This window comes from Poromitra crassiceps, assembly GCF_964638095.1.
Source record: "Poromitra crassiceps genome assembly, chromosome: 1".
Lineage (NCBI taxonomy): Eukaryota > Metazoa > Chordata > Actinopteri > Beryciformes > Melamphaidae > Poromitra > Poromitra crassiceps.
Genome location: NC_139623.1, coordinates 14,522,298 through 14,541,540, shown reverse-complemented (window position 1 = coordinate 14,541,540; position 19,243 = coordinate 14,522,298). Strand labels below are relative to the sequence as shown.

The 19,243-nt window shown below is 41.5% G+C and overlaps 1 protein-coding gene across 1 annotated transcript in view; it reads right to left on the bottom strand.

The window, feature by feature from the left end:
- rprd2b (regulation of nuclear pre-mRNA domain containing 2b) overlaps positions 1-19,236 on the bottom strand; it is a gene marked incomplete at its 5' end in the record, with an annotated part of 44,103 nt that extends 24,867 nt beyond the window's left edge. Inside the window, one exon of the mRNA XM_083633285.1 lies at positions 19,041-19,236. Within this exon, the coding sequence (XP_083489411.1) occupies positions 19,041-19,236 (196 nt within the window). The remainder of the gene's footprint in view (positions 1-19,040) is intronic.
- Between the last annotated feature and the right edge of the window lie 7 nt (positions 19,237-19,243).

Below are 19,243 nucleotides of genomic sequence, written 5' to 3'. Positions count from 1 at the left end.
ATAACATTTCAGTCTGGAATATTGAATATCTTTCAATAATCGTTATGTCTAAAAGGCTAAAAGTAATCTCATGTGTAAGAAATGACTGTTCTACATTGAAGTAAAAATGTAAATAATTAACTTGTTGGTTTTGGATTTTCTTTAGCTTCAAGAGTGCATTTTTGTTCGTATGACCCTCAACACAGGCTTTGAGAATCCCGTGACACTTACTGATACATATGCTTAAATTAACACACTCGTATTGCAAAATGAATTTAGGCCCTCACTGTAATATTTCAGAAGTTGAATTTGAAGTTCAGCATTAATACATTTGTCATTTTTTGTCTTAGATTTACCTTTGTGGGTTATTGCAATATAAAACTACATAATTGAGAATCGATTCTAGATTCTGGAATCAAGAATCGTTGGAATCGAGAATCGTTGGAATCGAGAATCGATTCTGGAATCGGATCGTGACCCCAGGAATCGGAATCGGATCGGGGCTTAGCCGGATCGGAGCACCCCTACCCATTAATATTTTTGTTTATAGCATTTTTTTATTTATCGCAGGTCATATCGTTATCGCAATATTGAACAGTGTTATCGCACATCGCAGCTTTTCCTCATATCGTGCAGCCCTAGTATGTATGTAAGTAATGTGTTTGCTTCCCACATGATTGGAGAGATTGTGGTGATTGTGGCAGATTTTAAAGTTACCAGCCAATTCGAATTTCCACTAGCCAAAATGTTTTTCTTGAAATAAACCAGAATATGAGTGCCACTGGGTTAATGTAAGCATACTTATCAGTAAAAAATAAGTTATAGCACAATGAATCTATAAATTACAGTATTTCACTGATAAATTGTGTGATTTCAAATTGTGTAAAAATAAAGAGATTTTTATTTATCTATCAATTTTTTACATGTAAATTTGTAGCAGGGGAGCACTTCAAGTGTGTCACTGGTTACTCTGTGTTTATCCGAGCCTGACTTGTATGTCACTTTATTTTTTATAAATAATTATGAGGGGGGTGCCCTTTTTTCACTTATGCACCTGGGGCGACATTACAGAAACTTCCTAAATTCCAAATCCTATCCTAAATGATTGGTAACCATGGTAATTAGAGTTAGGACTTGATTTAGGAAAACACCCATTACAGAACAACAGTTCCTAAGTCAATATTCTCATCCTAATCTAAAATGGGAAAAGCGTATTACAGAAGCGTCCCAACTCCCCAAAATCTTAAAAAAGCTCTCCTAACTTTAAGATGCCAGCTATGCTGTCCTAACTAATTTACGCTATTTTCAACTGGAACAACAGCCATCTTGCATCTCGTTATAATTTATAGCCTACCTACCTACGCTGCGCTGTTATACATTTGCAAAACCAACAAAATGTCAACAGGCGCAATTTATTTGCCGAAAGGCTCATGAACCCGAATGACGTTTTGCGTTTTGATGACAGAACGCTTGTTAATCGATACAGACTGCCCCGGGACATGATACTGCAGCTAGCCGAGGAGCTCAGACCTGTGTTGGAGAGACCGACTAGGCGACACGGGGCTCTGCCGGTTTTTGCTATTTTAGCCCATTCCCTCTCTTTTCACCTCCCGCGTGAGGGTGGCTGAAAACTTTCCGAAAAGCACGTCTTTAACCTTTTCAACGGCGGTCACTAAGACCTCCAACTCATCTGCCTTGAAGTTAAATGCCCTTCGTTTTTGGTCCATTGCCCCACAATCTCAAAAATGTTCGACAACAACAACACACATCGTTAGCCTACTAGCTAATAGCAGGCTACTAGCGCTCCTACTTCCCCCGCAAGTTGAGAAGGAGGAGGTGTCTGTTGCTAGTGGTTGCTAGGGTAACAGACAGAAAAGTTGATAACCGATGCTGGATGAGTATTTAGGATTTCCTAACAAGACATAAGATAGGATTTAGCAAGATAACATAGGATTCCTAAAGTTAGTTAGGATTTGCTTCTGTAATACGAAATCAGAAAAAATCCTATCTTAAACTAGTCCTATCCTAACTTAAGACATAAGATAGGGAGTTTCTGTAATGTGGCCCCTGGCCCCTAAACTGTCTGTGCACGTTTCTGGCTGCATCGATTCACTCGCGTCGTTTCTCTTCTCCCTCTCTCTCTCGAATTGAATAGTCACAGGCACAGCTGTATATATAAGTTCTTCACAATAAAAATCGTCTGGGTGTTTTGTCAATTAAAGTTCGCCTTATTATATGAATCAGCAGTTAGAGGGAAATGTTTCAACAGGGCTCCACACGAGTGAAAGCGATCAGGATTACCATCTAGCAGATGTCAAACATATCCACCAACTCAAACTGGATTTCTTAATGACAGAAATCCAGAACGACTGGATCTCTGACCATTTCAGAATTAATTTATGTCCCTGGACAGTGACGCAACATAACATCTGGTCGTTAATGCTCGATCGGGAGTCGGCTATTAAGCAGCAGGTACAGCCAGCGTCGTGTCGGGGAAATGAGAGTCCGTGTTTGTCCACATCAGCTGATCATCTTGTTCAGTGAATACAGCAGCCTGCTTCCCCAAATTCAATCTATTTAAGCAACCGGTCAGATGAGGCCAGCAGGCGGTGAAATCACCGATCACCGGCGCTTGGGGAACTCCCTGTCATCATGTTGTTACAATGCTAATTGCCAATGTATTGTACATTGTTGGAAAGCCTGTGTATTGCTCTGTTAAATGGTGCCCAATTTGTAAGACACGGATGAACAGCACAGCTGAGTATGTGGGTTGCGCCTAGTGCTGCACGATTTGGAGGAAAGGTGCGATTAGCGATTATGGTGGACAATATTGCGATTTGCGATTGTGATTGCGATATAATAAACAAATTGTATCTAGGGATGTGCCAGCATGAGTTTTTGACGGTATGATAACCTTGGACAAAAACACCACGGTTTCACGTATCACAGACTAAAATACATTAAATATATTAAAATTTAAAATATATTAAAACTAAATAAATAAAACAATTTGAATAAAAATATCCTTCAAAAAATTTTACATTTTGAGACATTTGCCTGTCCCAAACATGTAAAAAGAAACACCAGAAAAATAGAAACTGCAGCACTGTATTACAGCACATAGAAGATAAAGTTAGTTACATGTCTGTCCAGTAGCCTAATACAATGATACACGCCGTTTATTTCTTTTGTAGCTGACAGATGGCCTTAAACGCCACACTCACATGACGTGACTTATTTTTTTGAGAGAGGTGAGGCAACGTGCATCTGCAGACTTTATCGGGGGACCATGAAGGTGTCATGTGACAGACTACCTAGAAGCCTGGAGGTGCTGCTGCTGCCAGCTGCGACAGTGTTTTGCTGCCATCAACCTTATGTCATTACCCACTGTGCACTTAAATGTGCGCTAGTTCTGCATAAGCACCTGCAGCTCTCTCCTTATTTATTTATTTTACTGACTTTCTCACTAATCATACGGCTGTTTACATGCTTTTCTATGAACGGCTAGTTATTAGCATAGCTAGCTGTTAGCGATCATGGATGTTCTTTCTCTCCCTCTCGGTAAGATGTTATGTTTGTGAACCTTGCTGTACATACATTACTTATTTGCGGGAGTGCATGGGAGAAGTGTCCCGCTAGTGTTGATGCCCAGTGTGATGGCAGAGAAACGTGTGTTTGCTGCGTCGCGTGTAACGTTAGAGGAGGCACGCACACGCACACCGTTAAAAAAGTAATAATAATCGCACACTTTTGCAGTTATGTAATCGCATGTGCAGAAATCGCGATTGCGATTAGATTAATCGTGCAGCACTAGTTGCGCCGATGTAAAATGTGCCAAATCTTCTCTATGTATTCTCCTGTTGGTAATTGGTATTGATTCTTGTTTGGTGGATTGGATGATTGAACTCTCTATCAGTAACAAGGAAGAAACAAGACATATTGACAATTTATTCATTTAACAGTCAGTGAGCCAGTCACTTCCTCCTCATGCTGGTCACCAGCCTGGTCATACGCTAACTTTTCAAATGGACCTATGGACAAGGTTAAGTATAAATTTCGTAAAGGATTTACCCTGCTCCATGCTCTTTAAAGCAGTGGTTTCCAACCTTAGGGTCGCGACCCTAAGTGGGGTCACCTGGAATTCAAATAGGGTCGCCTGATTTTATTTTATATATATATATATATATATATATATTTTTAACACCACACACAATTTAATAATACCGATGATGATTAGGGTCACTTGCGTTTTTTTCCTTTTTTTCTGAGTTTAAAGTGATAATCTCTAAGATTTCAGTTTTGTTCTCTTGGGTGACACCTATGGTGATGAGTGGTAATTGCAGGTGAGATCCAAACATTGTAGCATTATGTGATATTACTAATGTCACATAATGTCACTATATACTGCAAAGGCTTCCATCAATGGACCATAGCATCAATCAACATTGTGAGTGACTCTTATTTTTATTTTATTTTTAGATGAAAATCTTTGAGATTATAACTTTAAATCAGGATTCTGAGAATAAAGTCAGAATTCTGAGATTAAAGTCAGAATTCCGAGTTACTGTTAGAATTTTGAGAAAAAGTCAGAATTATGAGATTAAAGTCAGAATTCTGAGATAAAAGTGTAATGCAGTTTTATTTTTGTTAAAATGGATTTTTCTAAAGATTGGTATCGAAATCTAACCCTATCGAAATCAAAGTATCGAAACGGTATCGATATCGAAAAATTTTGAACGATACCCAGCCCTAGTAAGCACAACACTCACCAGAAATATTAAGTAAGCCTACAGAGAGGAGGTGAAGGCCCTAGAACAGTGGTGCCAGGACAACCACCTCTCTCTGAACGTCTCCAAGACCAAGGAGATCATTGTAGACTACAGGAGGGGGGCGCACACCCCCCAATCACCATCAACGGCACAGTGGTGGAAAGGGTGGACAGCTTCAAGTACCTGGGAGTCAACATCCACCAGGACCTGACATGGGCCGGTCACACCGCCACTGTTGTCAAAAAGGCCCAACAGCGACTACACGGACTCAGGCGCCTAAAGAAATTTGGGCTAAGGCCAGAAAAGGGACTTCTACAGAGGCACCATTGAAAGCCTGCTGACTGGCTGCTTCACCACCTGGTATGGGAACTGTACCACCATGGACCGCAGGGCGCTACGAAGAGTGAGGCGCGCGGCCCAGCACGTAACAGGATGTGAGCTGCCAGAACTGCAGGAACTGTATAAACAGCGGTGCCTCAGGAGGTCTCTGAAGATCATCAAAGACACAAACCACCCCCACAACAGTCTGTTCTCCCTGTTACCCTCAGGGAGAAGATACAGGGTCCCAAAAGCACGCACAAATCGCTTGAGGGACAGTTTCTTCCCACAGGCCACGAGACTCCTTAACATACACAAATAGTGTAGTAGCTGTACTGTACCGCACTGTAGATGCTACCATTATGTATGTCTAATGTTTAATTGTATGTTTAATTAGGTATATGCTATTTGCACCTGTACGTCAAATACGTCGAATTCAAAATGTTTAAGTACGTCCAAGTATGCACATGACATGTGCACCTATGTGCAGTGAATATGCCACTGTCTCTGACTTGTCTTATCACTCTACTGCCTTATTGCTTGTTGTGTCTTTTGTTGTTTTTTGCACTCATATGCCCTACATTTGTACTATGTTGTAAACGGAGTTCACAGCACAAGAATTTCACACGTGATACTTGTACTACGGAGTGACAATAAGAATCTTGAATCTTGAAAGTGTCTAGCCAATCTGCTCCCACAATTGAGCCTTTCTGTCTCTGTTGCGATAGTTTCTCCATATGATTAGTTGCCAGAAAAGCAGCACACAGTGTCTTTCTGAAAAGTTAAATTATTTTCAGCTGGAAGCGCTGGGAGCCGGCGCACAAAATGCTGGAGCGCTCTGAAAATAGACGCTGGGCGCAGCGCACTTTCTCTAGACGTCCGTGTGCGCTCGCATACGCTCTCCCCCCATTGGAAACAACTGAAGAAAGACGCTGGACCTGAAGAAAAGACGCTAGGTGGACACAGGCCCTAATTTAGCAACAATTTTTCACAACTTCCGGGGTATTGTTTTTGCCTTCAAAATAAAAGCCAGATAAAGTTTGGTTTTTACAATAAACATTAAAGTAGTAATCTAACTATGAGACAACATATTGAACATAAAAACACGAGGAACCTCTAGTTTAATGTTTGAATGAAAATAGACCAGCAGAACAAATACAAAGGAGATGCACAGATATGTGTTTTAAATGGTTGATTCATACCATACTTCTTTATTTAATGAGAAACCTTATTTCCTTATTTAATGGGAAACCTTTGTTTTATAAGGCATCAAGAGATGGGATTATCAAGTATAGGTGATACCCATTATGCGAAATCTGTGTGGTCTTGCGAAAACTAGGTACTTCTGTAGATATACTAAAGAAAATAACTAAACCCCATAATCTTGAAAAGCTCTCTCTTAACACATTCACTGCCAGCCGTTTTTTTTTTACTGTAGGTAGCTTCTGCCAGAGGGTTTTTTTGAGGATTCTGGCTCATCTTTCAAGACCCGAGGATTCTTTTCTGCTAAGATTTTGTGAACACAAAATATCTCAAAAGAACTAATAGAATGTGTGCTTTCTCTGTCTAAAAGAGTTAGTTTGTAGAGTTAGTAGTTATGTAGGCATTAGCACTTGAATACAGCATGGTTTCAGCGTCTGAAAATTTAAGCTGAGATAAATAGCTTTTTGTGAAATTCGATAGAACAGTCCCACCGTCAATTTTTTTTTTTTTTTTACGTATCAACACGTCATTGGCAGTCAACCGTTGGATTTTTTTTGACGTATCAACACGTCATTGGCAGTGAACGTGTTACTTAAATGCTTAAAGGCATAAAAAAACATGTTGTCGACCCCTAATTAAATACTCTGTATCGGTATTCGGTATCGGCAAGGCCCCAAATGTCAGTACTTATACTCGTACTCGGTCAGCAAAAAAGTGGTATCAGGACACCCACAAATCCACCATAAGCAAACTCAACAACCCCACAGCCACACTCACCATCGACGGCACCACTGTCTCCCCATGAACAGTCAACGAGATATATGGTGCTATATTCTGTTATATTCATACGTGACATGTCCGTCATCAGCGCAAAGTTATGGCCCTCTGAGATCAAAACTTGAACCGCGTTTCTCAGTTTGTTGTAGGCTACAGCTCCAGCATAGCAACTTAAGAGAAATATATTCGACCTGGATCGTATGGATTTAAAGACTCTTTTTCTACTGTTTTGGACACCCATCTTAGCCAGGTAAGTGGTGACTGGTGTCCCGTTTATATTCTTCACCTCGGTGCACTGTGTACATGCCCCCCCCGTTAACGTTAGATCTGGACGTCGCTACTTCTAGCTCAGCTGACAGGAGTCAGACACACAAGCGTTTAACGAACACACGGCATATTCGCACGGTGAAATGTTGCGTTTAGAACACGTTATCATGACAAACCCACTTTTATTACATAACGTTAGATGTGGAGCATGCAGGTCGCTACTAGCTCAGCTGACAGGAGTCAGACACACATGCGTTTCATGAACACACAAACGTTATGATAGCACGTTGCGTGAAACGTTGCAGCTTCTCGCTGTGTAACGTCAGTAAGAAGCCTCGCTCTGTCTGAGTTACCCGTGTCTGTGTGTTAGGCCAGCGTTCGGTAGGAATGGGACAGTACGATTTTAGAGAAATACATTGTCGGTAGGGCTGGGACGGATCACGGATAATCCGTGACCCGTACGGATCAGCCCCCACGGTTCGGCACACGGTTCAGAACGTCGTGGTCCGCGGAACCCTCCCCCCCCTTGTTTCATTTAACGTTTAATGTTAGTGTATGAGAACGCCTGCAGCGCAGCCAGACACAGACAGGCATCATCATGGCAAGCACAGTGAGCTTCCTCATCCCTTGTCGCCGCTGTAAAGTCTCTCTGAAGGCTGTGGCTAGTGGCTACTAAAGACAGCAAACTTATTTCAACACCTCTGAAAAAGCACAGGAATGCGAGCAGCATGTTGCGCGCTGCACAAGATAGATAGTAGGGATGGGCATTTCTAGCAAAAACACTATTCGAAATTCGCTGGCCAAATTCGAATTTAATTCGAATTCGAAAATAAATAAATAAATGTAAAAAAAAAAAAAAAAAAATTTTTTTTTTTTTTTTTTACATTTTTTTTTCCCCGACCCTTTTTTTTTGTGAGTGAGTGAAATGTTGCATTGTCTCCCCTGATTCTAAGTCTACGGCTTTATTAATTAATATAAAAAGCTTCTGCTGTGGATTTTTAGCTCAAACAAGCATTGCACCACTTAAGTAAAGAACATGTTACATGACATTGACATTTTCGAAAATAAAAAACAGTTTTGACAATCATGAGTGGTTCATTAAATATTTAGTAGGCTCAGGTCTGAGTGCCAAAGGGGTGCCAAAGTCACCCCCTCTCCCTCTTCATGGGATTTCATCCGCCATTCATTTTTCCATAAACCTTGCTTAAAATGCTTATAAAAATTGTTTTACTTGCTCAAACCAAGCGATTTGACTATACTTAGAATCAGGGGAGACAATGCAACATTTCACTAAAAAAAAAAAAAAAAAAAATTTTTTTTTTTTTTTCGAATTTCGAATTTCAATAATAAAAGTCGACCTTGATAATAACAACGATTATTCGAAAATTCGAAATTCGATGCCCATCCCTAATAGATAGCGAGAGCCACAACACGCACACACACACACACACACACACGCGCACACGTTTCACGAACACATATCACCGGATGGTGAAATGTTGCCTTGGACACATAACAACAAAACAACACGTGGGGCCACCGAGTAGCATAACGTAGCATCAACGTTATGTTTCCAGACTCACCCGGTCTGGTCTGTAGCCTACTCGTGTCAAGTGACTACGTTAGCACGCAACAGCCAGGAAGTTATAGGCGCAGTGCCACCTAAAACAGGAAGTTGGGTTGTTTTTCCTTCAGAGTAAAAGCATAAATTGTGTCATGAGAAAAAAATATTTTTTGAGCTGTGCAGGGCAACAAATGGTTAGAGAAGTATAATGGTATTAAAAATTCAAATCGAAAATCTAATTTTGAGAGAAAAAATCTGATATAGCCTATTTATTTATTTTTTGCTGATCCGAAAAATCCGTGATCCGTGGCTCAAAATCCGTCACGCGATCCGATCCGTGGGTTTTCTGATCCGTCCCAGCCCTAATTGTCGGTTTAGCTGGTAACGTGAAATCAAACCGGTTTAAGCTCGTACACCGGACCGGCAAAACCTGAAACTGACCCATGCCTAGATCCCACTTTGAGAACCACTGCAACAGACAACATAGCACTTGGTAAGGCAGTGCCTCAATAAAATACTTTAATGTGTTAATCAAAATAATTTCACCATTTGCTCAACAGTAGCAACATCCATACCATTAGGCACACTGATCCGCCAGAAAATGGACAGAATTATAAAATGGATACGGTAGATGCATGTCCATTGCATGTACAAGTATTAACCTACTTGTACAGCAGGTGGCAGTAAGCACCTTGAAGGTGTCAGTGACCGTTAGGGCTGGCACGGTTCGGATCGCGTGACGGATTTTGAGCCACGGATCACGGATCAGCAAAAAAAAAAAAAACACTCTCATACACTAGCGTTAAACGTTAAATGCAACGGGGGGGGAAAGGGGGGGGGAGGTTCGCGGAGACCACGGACGTTCCGAACCGCGTTCCGAACCGTGGGGGCTGATCCGTACGGATCACGGATTATCCGTGATCCGTGCCAGCCCTAGTGACCCGCCTATAAACTGAGAGAAAAAGAAAGCTGGCCAGCTGTTAGCTCTGTGTGCTACGTAGGGCTGCACGATTTGGCCTAAAAATAAAATAAAAAAAATTCTCTCAAAATTCAATTTGGATTCGATTTTTTAAATACTACAGTATTATACTTCTCTAACCATTTGTTGCCCTGCACAGCTCAAAAAATCTTTTTTTTTCTCATATGTGACACAATTTATGCTTTTACTCTGAAGCCAGAACAAACAAACTTCCTGTTTTTGCTTGGCGCTGCTATGCCTAACTTCCTGGCTGTTGCTTGCTAACCTGCAGTCACTTGACACGGGTATGTGGGTAACTGCATAGCAGTAGGAGGAAATTCAGACAGACAGTGTGAGTCTGGTCAGTCTACTCGGTGGCCCCACGTGTTGTTTTGTTGTTATGTGTCCTAAAGGCAACATTTCACCGTCCGGTGATAACGTGTTTGTGAAAAGTGTGTGTGTGTGTTGTGGCTCTCGTTATCTTGTGCAGCCCGCAACACGCTGCTCGCATTCCTGTGCTTTTTCAGAGGTGTTGAAATAAGTTTGTTCTTGTTGTGCTGCGGTCTTTAGTAGCCACTAGTCACAGCCTTCAGAGAGACTTTACAGCGGGGAGAAGGAACCGCCGTACCATAATTACCATAGTTAAAGCCCCAATAAGCATTTTTCTCCAGCTTAATATAACAGCTTTTTAGTCATTGGAGATGGTACAGTGACTTATAACAGAGAGAATGTCGCCTCTATTGGTCACACACCGCCCTCCAAAGGCCTCTCCTGGGACTAAGCACTTTCATGCCTGCGTCCCGGTGGCAGCCTGGAGGCACATACTGCGCATACGCTGTACAGCTGAAGCGCTGTTCAGTAAAACAAGGAAAATGACGTTTCACGTAACTATGGATTATTATTTCATCACGTGGTCGTGGTGAGTACCCGATGTCACAACATGTACATAGAGCTTTCTCGCGCTGTGTTTTGTTGACTTTGAACGGCGATATCAATACAGACGCTATTGCACCCAGAGGGCACAGTTTCCCCAATAGCAAAACTTGGAAAAGTTGCTGTATGGGGCTTGAAAGTGAAAATCAATTTGACGATTACATTTTTTTTTAACATCGTCCTAACTAATTAACTCGAATTACGATTCAAAATCGATTTATCGTGCAGCCCTAGTGCTACGCTATTAATGTGGCGATAAAACAACACTGATGACCAGTCTGATGTAACAGTCAGCCAGTTCGAGCCATGCTCTTTCCATAAAGGGAACCAGCTTTGATATCTGTTGGCTAGTTGTTGATATTTATAACGGCATTGTGGATCGAAAATAGCATTTTTGTCGATGTGGACAACTGTCATGGCGTGAATTCTGCTCAGCCATTTCCATTACACTGTTTGAAACAGACACATTTATTTTCGTATGAAAATGGACTATAAATGAGCCTTTAATCCTCAATCCATCAACCAATGTTATAGTCAAGTCATTATATCTCAAGTCAAGTCTCAAGTCCCCAGTGTTCCAGTCAAGTCATTATATCTCAAGTCAAGTCTCAAGTCCCCAGTGTTCCAGTCAAGTCATTATATCTCAAGTCAAGTCTCAAGTCCCCAGTGTTCCAGTCAAGTCATTATATCTCAAGTCAAGTCTCAAGTCCCCAGTGTTCCAGTCCCCCAGTGTTCCAGTCCCCCAGTGTTCCAGTCCAAGTCACCATAGAAGAGTCCGTGGTGAGTCCCCATTACCTGGGTCCGAGTCCGGAGTTACAGACGGAAATGAAGACTCTTTGACTTTATTAGAAACGGTTATAACTGTTGAACTGAACATCTAAGTCAAAGTAATAAATACCTAATTAAATAAATTTGGATCACTGGAGGTTAAACAAGTAGTTATTATCATCACCACAGAAGCTTTTTTTTCCCTTGCGTTTTGCGCTTTCTCGGCTGTGGCGATGACCTGTGTGGTGGCTCAAATATCACTTGATCAGACAACAGCAGCCCTGTGACACACAGCAGGCAAGACACTACAGCCAAACAAGAGGAACCCACACGTAGGCTACTCACATTGGGTTGAAAATAGCTCAGCTCCATTCGCGGCTCATAGTCAACTTTCTTCTGGTCTTATAAACTCGAGTCGTGACAAAAAGCTCCTCATCCTCTCAGTCCGACGTAGCCGTCAAAGTAGCGTTAGACACGGAGTGCGGATATTATTTGCCACAAAATGTTAATTTATTCAAGTGGGCTCAACTTAGACTTTTCCCTGCTCTCTGAGCTCACCAAGCAGAGCTATGTGTCACTGCTGCTACTTCATAACGTTACGTTATAAACCAACGAGTTGCATTGAATTCACTTGAACACTTGAAACGTTACTCACACTGGGTTGAAGTTAGGAAAGAACTGTAAGTTAGTTCCATGTTTACAATACGAGCTCTTTCGGGTCTGCAGCTCACTGTCTGTGGCTGCTGCCTGCTGCAAAGTGGGTTGGTTTGTTGGGCGGCGCGTGCCGTGGTGGGGTGGAGTAAAGTTCCCCGTGTTAAAAACAGTGTTGGCCCGCAGGACTCCACCCAGCCAGAAGACTAGAGACTGTCTCTCAGGAAGCTACACCTCATGTTAGCTGGCTGTGCATATGGAGAAAGAGAGAGGGGAGGAGAGGAGTGGGGAAAAAGCAATGATTGCTGATTTGAGCATTGATTAAAATGGCAACGATTGAAGCTTCGAAGTGTCAATTTTTTGGGGGGTCAGCCCTAGGATTAACATTGGGCTACTTCTGTTGTGCATCATGTTATATGCCACTGTTACACACGTTTGTGCGTATTCCCAGCCAGGTTAAAGAGGATCGTAAAGTGTGCAATGTCGTTTTGTGCATGGATAATTAACATCCCACATGGCTGGATTAACGCTATTTGGAAGAGAGCCAAAATTGTGAGTAAAGTAAAAGTTGAGTGGTTTCTTCTCCTCCCTATCTGCCTGTCTTGTACTGCATCGTGAACAGAGCTGATACTAGTTGTTCCATTATATATTCGAGAGAGAACTTCTTCTCAGGGGAGAAATAAACTGAAAACAGGTCAGATGTGACTTGAATGTCAAAATCAGCTGTTCCAGCATTTAGACAGGACAGCAAGGTTTAGCCCACATATCGCCAGAGTAATGCATGAATGCAGGGGCCGAAACAGTCGCCAAGCGCCAAATGCGACTAGATTTTAGAATTTCTATTTTACCCACTCTTCTATTACTCAGATGCGTTCAAGTACCGAAATGAGGTACCGTTTTATTTCATGTGAACTGATACTCGGTAGTACCGCCCCCTTTCGGTCAATGCCTGTAAAAGTACCGAGTTCGGTACCCATCCCTACCGATGAGTCATAAAGTTACTTTTTCGGACCCTGCATGCATGCACCACAAGTGCAGTAGTCCGCCTAAGAACCAATTAGGACTTTATTAACTAGTACAGAAACAAAAAACTGTCTTTATCAATTAACAACTCTGAGTCCTCGTCTCCAACTTCCGAGTCCAAATTGCTCGAGTCAAAGTCATCAGTGCTGCAAGCCCAAGTCGAGTCACAAGTCCTGAAAATGAGTCTAGGACTCAGACTCGAGTCAGAGTCCGGACTCGAGTACAACACTGCCATCAACATGTAGTGTCCAAGGCACAATATCAATACCGGCTATTAGGTTTGAGACAAGGTTGTGACGGCTCAAATAAACCCTCTCAGTTGTAGGGATGCAGGGGTTAACCGGTTTGACTATTAACCACGATTTAAAACGTCACGGTTATATAACCGCAGAGGCTCCGCTACACCGAGTGTTTTGTTTCACAACAGTCCGTCAGTTTAAACTCCCATGCGGCGCAGACGGCGCTGGAAGGAGAGGAACATGTCTCTCGCTTCGTTTCCGCACGGACTATTTAGCGGAGGCACCAAACACAGGCAGCTGCCATGTCTCCCAGTAGTAGCTAGTCTGTAGCCTAGCCATGGATGCCAGCCCAACATAAATGTTGCAATACATGTCCCGCAAGGTTTCTGAGATTAGGGGAAAGTCTGAGCTGGTGTTACGTTAAACCAAACGTGGGGAAGAGGCAGCGGATTTGTTTAGCGTTAACATACAGTCATTGACGTTAACGTTAGCTGTTGTGGCTAATGTTAGCTAGCTGGCCATAGCCTAGCGTACATAGTTCCTCAAGCTCGTTGTGACCAAACATCCCCGCATTTAAAGCACTTCATGCTCCCGGCGCTGGCCTAAACCATAGAGAACCTCATGCTTTACATGAAAAGAAACATCAAGGGTTTGTGTTAACTCCAAAAGCAACCCGCTAACGTTACATGTAGGCCTAATAACGTGAAGCTAACGTAGCTAGCTGCTTGGCAGTCATGATCTGACTGAGACAAGGAAAACAAATGCGCACATTTACATAACAAACACCAGTCAACACCACAGAGTGTCCTTTCTTTAATCCAGAGGGAGCATTTTCCAGTAAAAAGTGAAACGACACATGATGGCTTATAGTGAGGCTTTCCATGCCTGCCCCATCATCACTTCAATAGAACTGACCCCAATGCAAAATTCATTTCAGACGGCACATTTAGTTGCCAGTAACATGCCAATAAGAGTCTAAGTTACTATGCCTTTTGTGTTTTTTCTGCAGACTAAGCAGCTATAGGCTTTCGCTTCTATAAAGTAATAATAAAATATTTTTTGTATTGACTATTGAGTAATACAATCATATTCTATATCAGAAATGTTGTTTGTTTTATGTTCACAATAGTGATGTCAGTTAGATTTGATTAGGTCAGAGCCATGGAATATTAAATCATCCATCTTTGCTCACTACATCTGCCCTTTCTTCTTTTTTTAATCCCAGGTGTGCATAAAATACAGGTTAAGAACTTATTTTTTTAAATACAAAAATGTGAAAAAAGTAACATAGTATGTTTATCGTATCGGTTATTGGCCAGGAGAATATTTATCGGTTAGCGTAGGCCTATACTATCGGCTGTAAAAATCCATATCATGCATTAGTATTCCGGAAGGCAGCAACTGTTAAGATTGTGGGGGAAATACAATAAAACCTCTATTTAGAGAATGCTCATGTGATTTTTATACGTCCATAACAATAATCGTGAAACCGTGATAATCGTGGTTTTTTCTCAGACTATAATCGTGGATCAAAAAAAATAATCGTTGCATCCCTACTCAGTTGTGCCTATACCAGGGTAGGAAATAATCCCCCCCCCCCCCCCCTTGTGAAATATGTTTTGGGGGCATTTTGGATAATTGCCAGGGCAATTTTATCAAATGTTGGGAAATACCTTAGTTCTTCTACATGTTGGATGACGGACCAATATTCTTATCCAAGCATATTTTATTTCTAAAGGTTCATAAAAAAAATCACAGTTAAAAATCCTCATTTCCTATAATCTCAACAACATTGTCTGAGAGTTAAAACTCTAAATTGTCTGTAAATAGCTAGTCAACAGTTGCAAACCACATCATTCCTGACAAACTATATCAGCCCATAGTTAAACAAAATACAATGACAACAACTTGTGTACAGAATAATGGAAACAGTAATTAAATATTAAATATTATTTAGAAGTCACAGGTGAGAGAATTTGAGTGGGCTAAGTTAACTTAATTAGGATCACCATTAGCTACAGCATTGCGCATCAGCTATTCTTCCTGGGGTCCACAAATCTAGATGTTATTTGGATGTTAGGAGGACTATTAACCCTAACAGACATGTCTTTGATAGTGGGAAGAAACCGGAGCACCCGGAGGAAACCCACACAAACACAGGGAGAACATGCAAACTCCACACAGAAAGGACCTGAGACGGACCGGGGTTCGAACCCTGGACCTTCTTGCTGTGAGACAGCAGCGTTAACCACTGAGCCACTGTGCAGCAGAGAAACTGAACTTTAGCTACACAGAATGACCAACAGGAAGCACAGATAATGATCAAACCTATCTAAATCAGTGGTTCTCAAACTTGTTCACGTCAAGGACCCCTAAACTGACACAAATTAGACCACAGACCCTCATTTGATGAGATTTTGTCACAGGGTCTGCCGGTCCCCCATCTGATAACATGTTTGCTTTTAGACGTTTTATTACAGAAAGTGAATGAAACCATGACATAAATAGTCATACATTCTGTAATTGTGTTACTTATGGATGGAATTATAGTGAAAATAAATGATTCGCCTTTTTTGCTGACGACCCCCTGGAACCCCCTCAAGGACCCCTGGGGGTCCCCGGACCACACTTTGAGAATCATTGATATAAATAACACTGAATCTTATTCCTTGTTTACATCAAAAGTCCCACTAGTAGTACACATGTTTTTGTTACCCAGGAAAGCAGCGGGGGGCAGCAGCAGCAGCATCACCTTTTAAACTTTTATATCACACTCTCAACCCGTGTTTCTCCACCGCTGCGGGCTGTCTCTTCCCCCTCCCTTTTCCCTCCTCTCACGGCTGCCCTAGGTGCAGTAGTGTCAGGCCAGCTAAAACAAAATGAAAACTTCTGGATAAAAATGTCAAACTAATGTCATTTAAACAAGTAAATAGCCTCACTGGTGGACGTTGGAAGAGAAAAAGGTGTTTCAACAAACAGCAAACATTGTATCAAAATACTCGTTTTGATGTTAAGATAACATAATAGTGAAACTGTAAAGCATTACTTAAAATGTGAACATTACAACGAGGGATTTATTTTTAAAGAGCTAAAGCGGACGACCTACTTACATTCTGGCTGACTTGACGCAGTCTATGTGCCTGGGGCTGGTCTCGTGAGCCTGGGGTTGGTCTTGTGAGCTCTCGTGAGCTTTTCTCTCGGCAAGAAAGTTGAATTGGAAAATGGGTGGCAACTCACAGAAAATCACGGGTTGGACCACCGCCAAGATTTATATCGCCAACTGGAGTAGAGCCGTGTAAAAACCCACCTCACTTGCAGGGTCGCTCTATCCGATAGAGTCTATCGGGTAAATGGCGCGGCTTGGAAACTTTTAGACTGAAGAAAATACCAAAATTGTGGATATTAGTGGCATTTTTGACCAGTCTAAAAGGGGTTTTAGAGTACAAACTAAAGAGTGTGAGCAATTCATTAAAGGAACACTCCACCCATTTTCAACCAGCTTTGTATCATTAGAACATCAGTAGTATATCAGAAAACTGTAAACGGTTTTGAAGTCTGTAATTTAATTTGACAGTTATTGAGTGTTAAAGTGTGGACCAGTGACATCACTGGTCCACACTAACTCAAATTAATGACGCATTAACTCAAATCAACTCTCAATAACTGTCAAACTATTCATCATTCATCTAATTTGACAGTTATTGAGAGTTGATTTGACTTAATGAGTTATTAATTTGAGTTAGTGTGGACCAGTGATGTCACTGGTCCACACTTTAACACTCAATAACTGTCAAATTAAATGACAGACTTCAAAACAGTTTACAGTTTTCTGATATACTGCTGATGTTCTAATGATACAAAGCTGGTTGAAAATGGGCGGAGTGTTCCTTTAATTATACCACTACACTAACTTAATATGTTACCTCTTCCAAATAAATATCAAGTATCTGACAATTCGGGCTATTTATCTTTTCTCTGGAGAGTAGATAATTGCATCTATATGTATAATGGAGAATAAATTTAATAAAAAAATCTAATTCTCAAACACTTCAGATAGCCATCATCTTTCAAGCTGATGCCATGTTCAACACAAAAACACCTTGTAGGCTACAGTGGCTCAAATCCAACTTTGATTTCAAATTTGCCTTTTGACAAATATCACAGACCTTTCTGCAGCAAAATACAACTACTCTCTGATCTTTGATAACTACTACTCGAAAGCAAGTCCGGATGAGGATGCAAGTCTTATAAACACTTGCACTATACAAGTATGCATGCCAGATTCAAAATGCCTTACAACTCGGCGGTACAGGACGGAAATCAGTTGACAGTGGCTGGGAGAAGGGGTCAAGAAAGTAAGTTACCCAGTATTCTAAATAATACATTCAAATGACCACCATCACACACTGCAGGCCAGCTGTTGTACCTACTGTAAGAAAACCAAACACTACAAAGTCCTTGTTATCATTTATGGTCATTATGTTATGAAATGTAATATTGGTGATTAAACTCGCAAAGTGCTTGTTCATAGGTGTCATTATCATTAGTATGGCAAAACTCAAAATACAACGTAAAACATAAATGCATAATATTGATGCTTTTGGCCAGATTACTAAATGCTCCAGTCTCCCTCACTGAGCTAGCTGAGGGCCAAGACTTCTATATAGTTTTGAAAGGACAATCAGATGACAGACACAGCTCTCTGCGGAGATGCTTCATTAACCTACACTAGGCCTAGCCTTAAAGGAGTAACCCTGGATCCTGTTAAAGTAAAGATAATGTGGCTGTCAACGCTCACGTAAAGATTTTGTGATTATCCAATGTCTATAGACCTTCTGCAATGGGACGATGAATCTGGGCTGAGCTGTGTTTTTGCTCAGGCAGGTCTCCCTACAGACCACATTGCTCTAATTTGGGAAGAATTACTCGCGCTCAGTTGAGCATTCCAATATCATATAAAGAGTATCAGTTTTGTTTACGGGTGGTTTTACCCTTTATTCACCAATGTACTTTTGCATCCACCGTGGGAGAAATAGTGTTTCTAGAGAGCACACCACAGAAACTTCCAAGTGAAAGTACGTTATGTGAGACACTGTCCTCCAGAAGGGACCATGCATGCTATCGACGTTAGAGCTGTGCCAAAAACTAACTGAAACGTTTTGACCATTGTCGGAGATGCAATCATTGCAATTTCTCAGGAAAGCGACGCTGAAATGTTTGCTTAGGCCTGGCCCAATGTATCCAGACCTTGAACCGGGAGGTCGCAGTGTAAACAGCGCCGAACGTTAGCAGCGTAATAACAAGTTAACAGGTTAGCTGTTAGCTGCTAACGTAGCTAAATTGATATCATTAGCTAGCGATGTTAACCCCAACTTGCAAAGAGCCAGTCGAGTAACGCATGAAATTAAATTCCGTTTGGATATAAATCAACATGAGTGAGATATATAATAGGCTGTAGTTCACTTCAATTCGTTTTGAACTATCATCGGTACAGCAATGGTTTGCAAGCTCATAATCAAGGCTGAGATGCATTGGATTAGCTACGTTATGTCGTTAGCTTCATTGCGGGTTAGCTATAGCTAGCTACTCACATTTCTTGAGCCACTTCATCCAGTACCGAACGATAAGGCTGTGATACTTTTTGTTTTCAATGCACCAGGTTGAAAGTCCCTGTATTGCCTCCATAGTGTTGGATACTCCTTGAAACCGACGGTCCAAAGACGCTTCCAAAGCAGCAGTGGAGCTGCGGGATCCATGGCCGCTTGCAGCTCCAGAACCGGCCGCCATCTTTCCA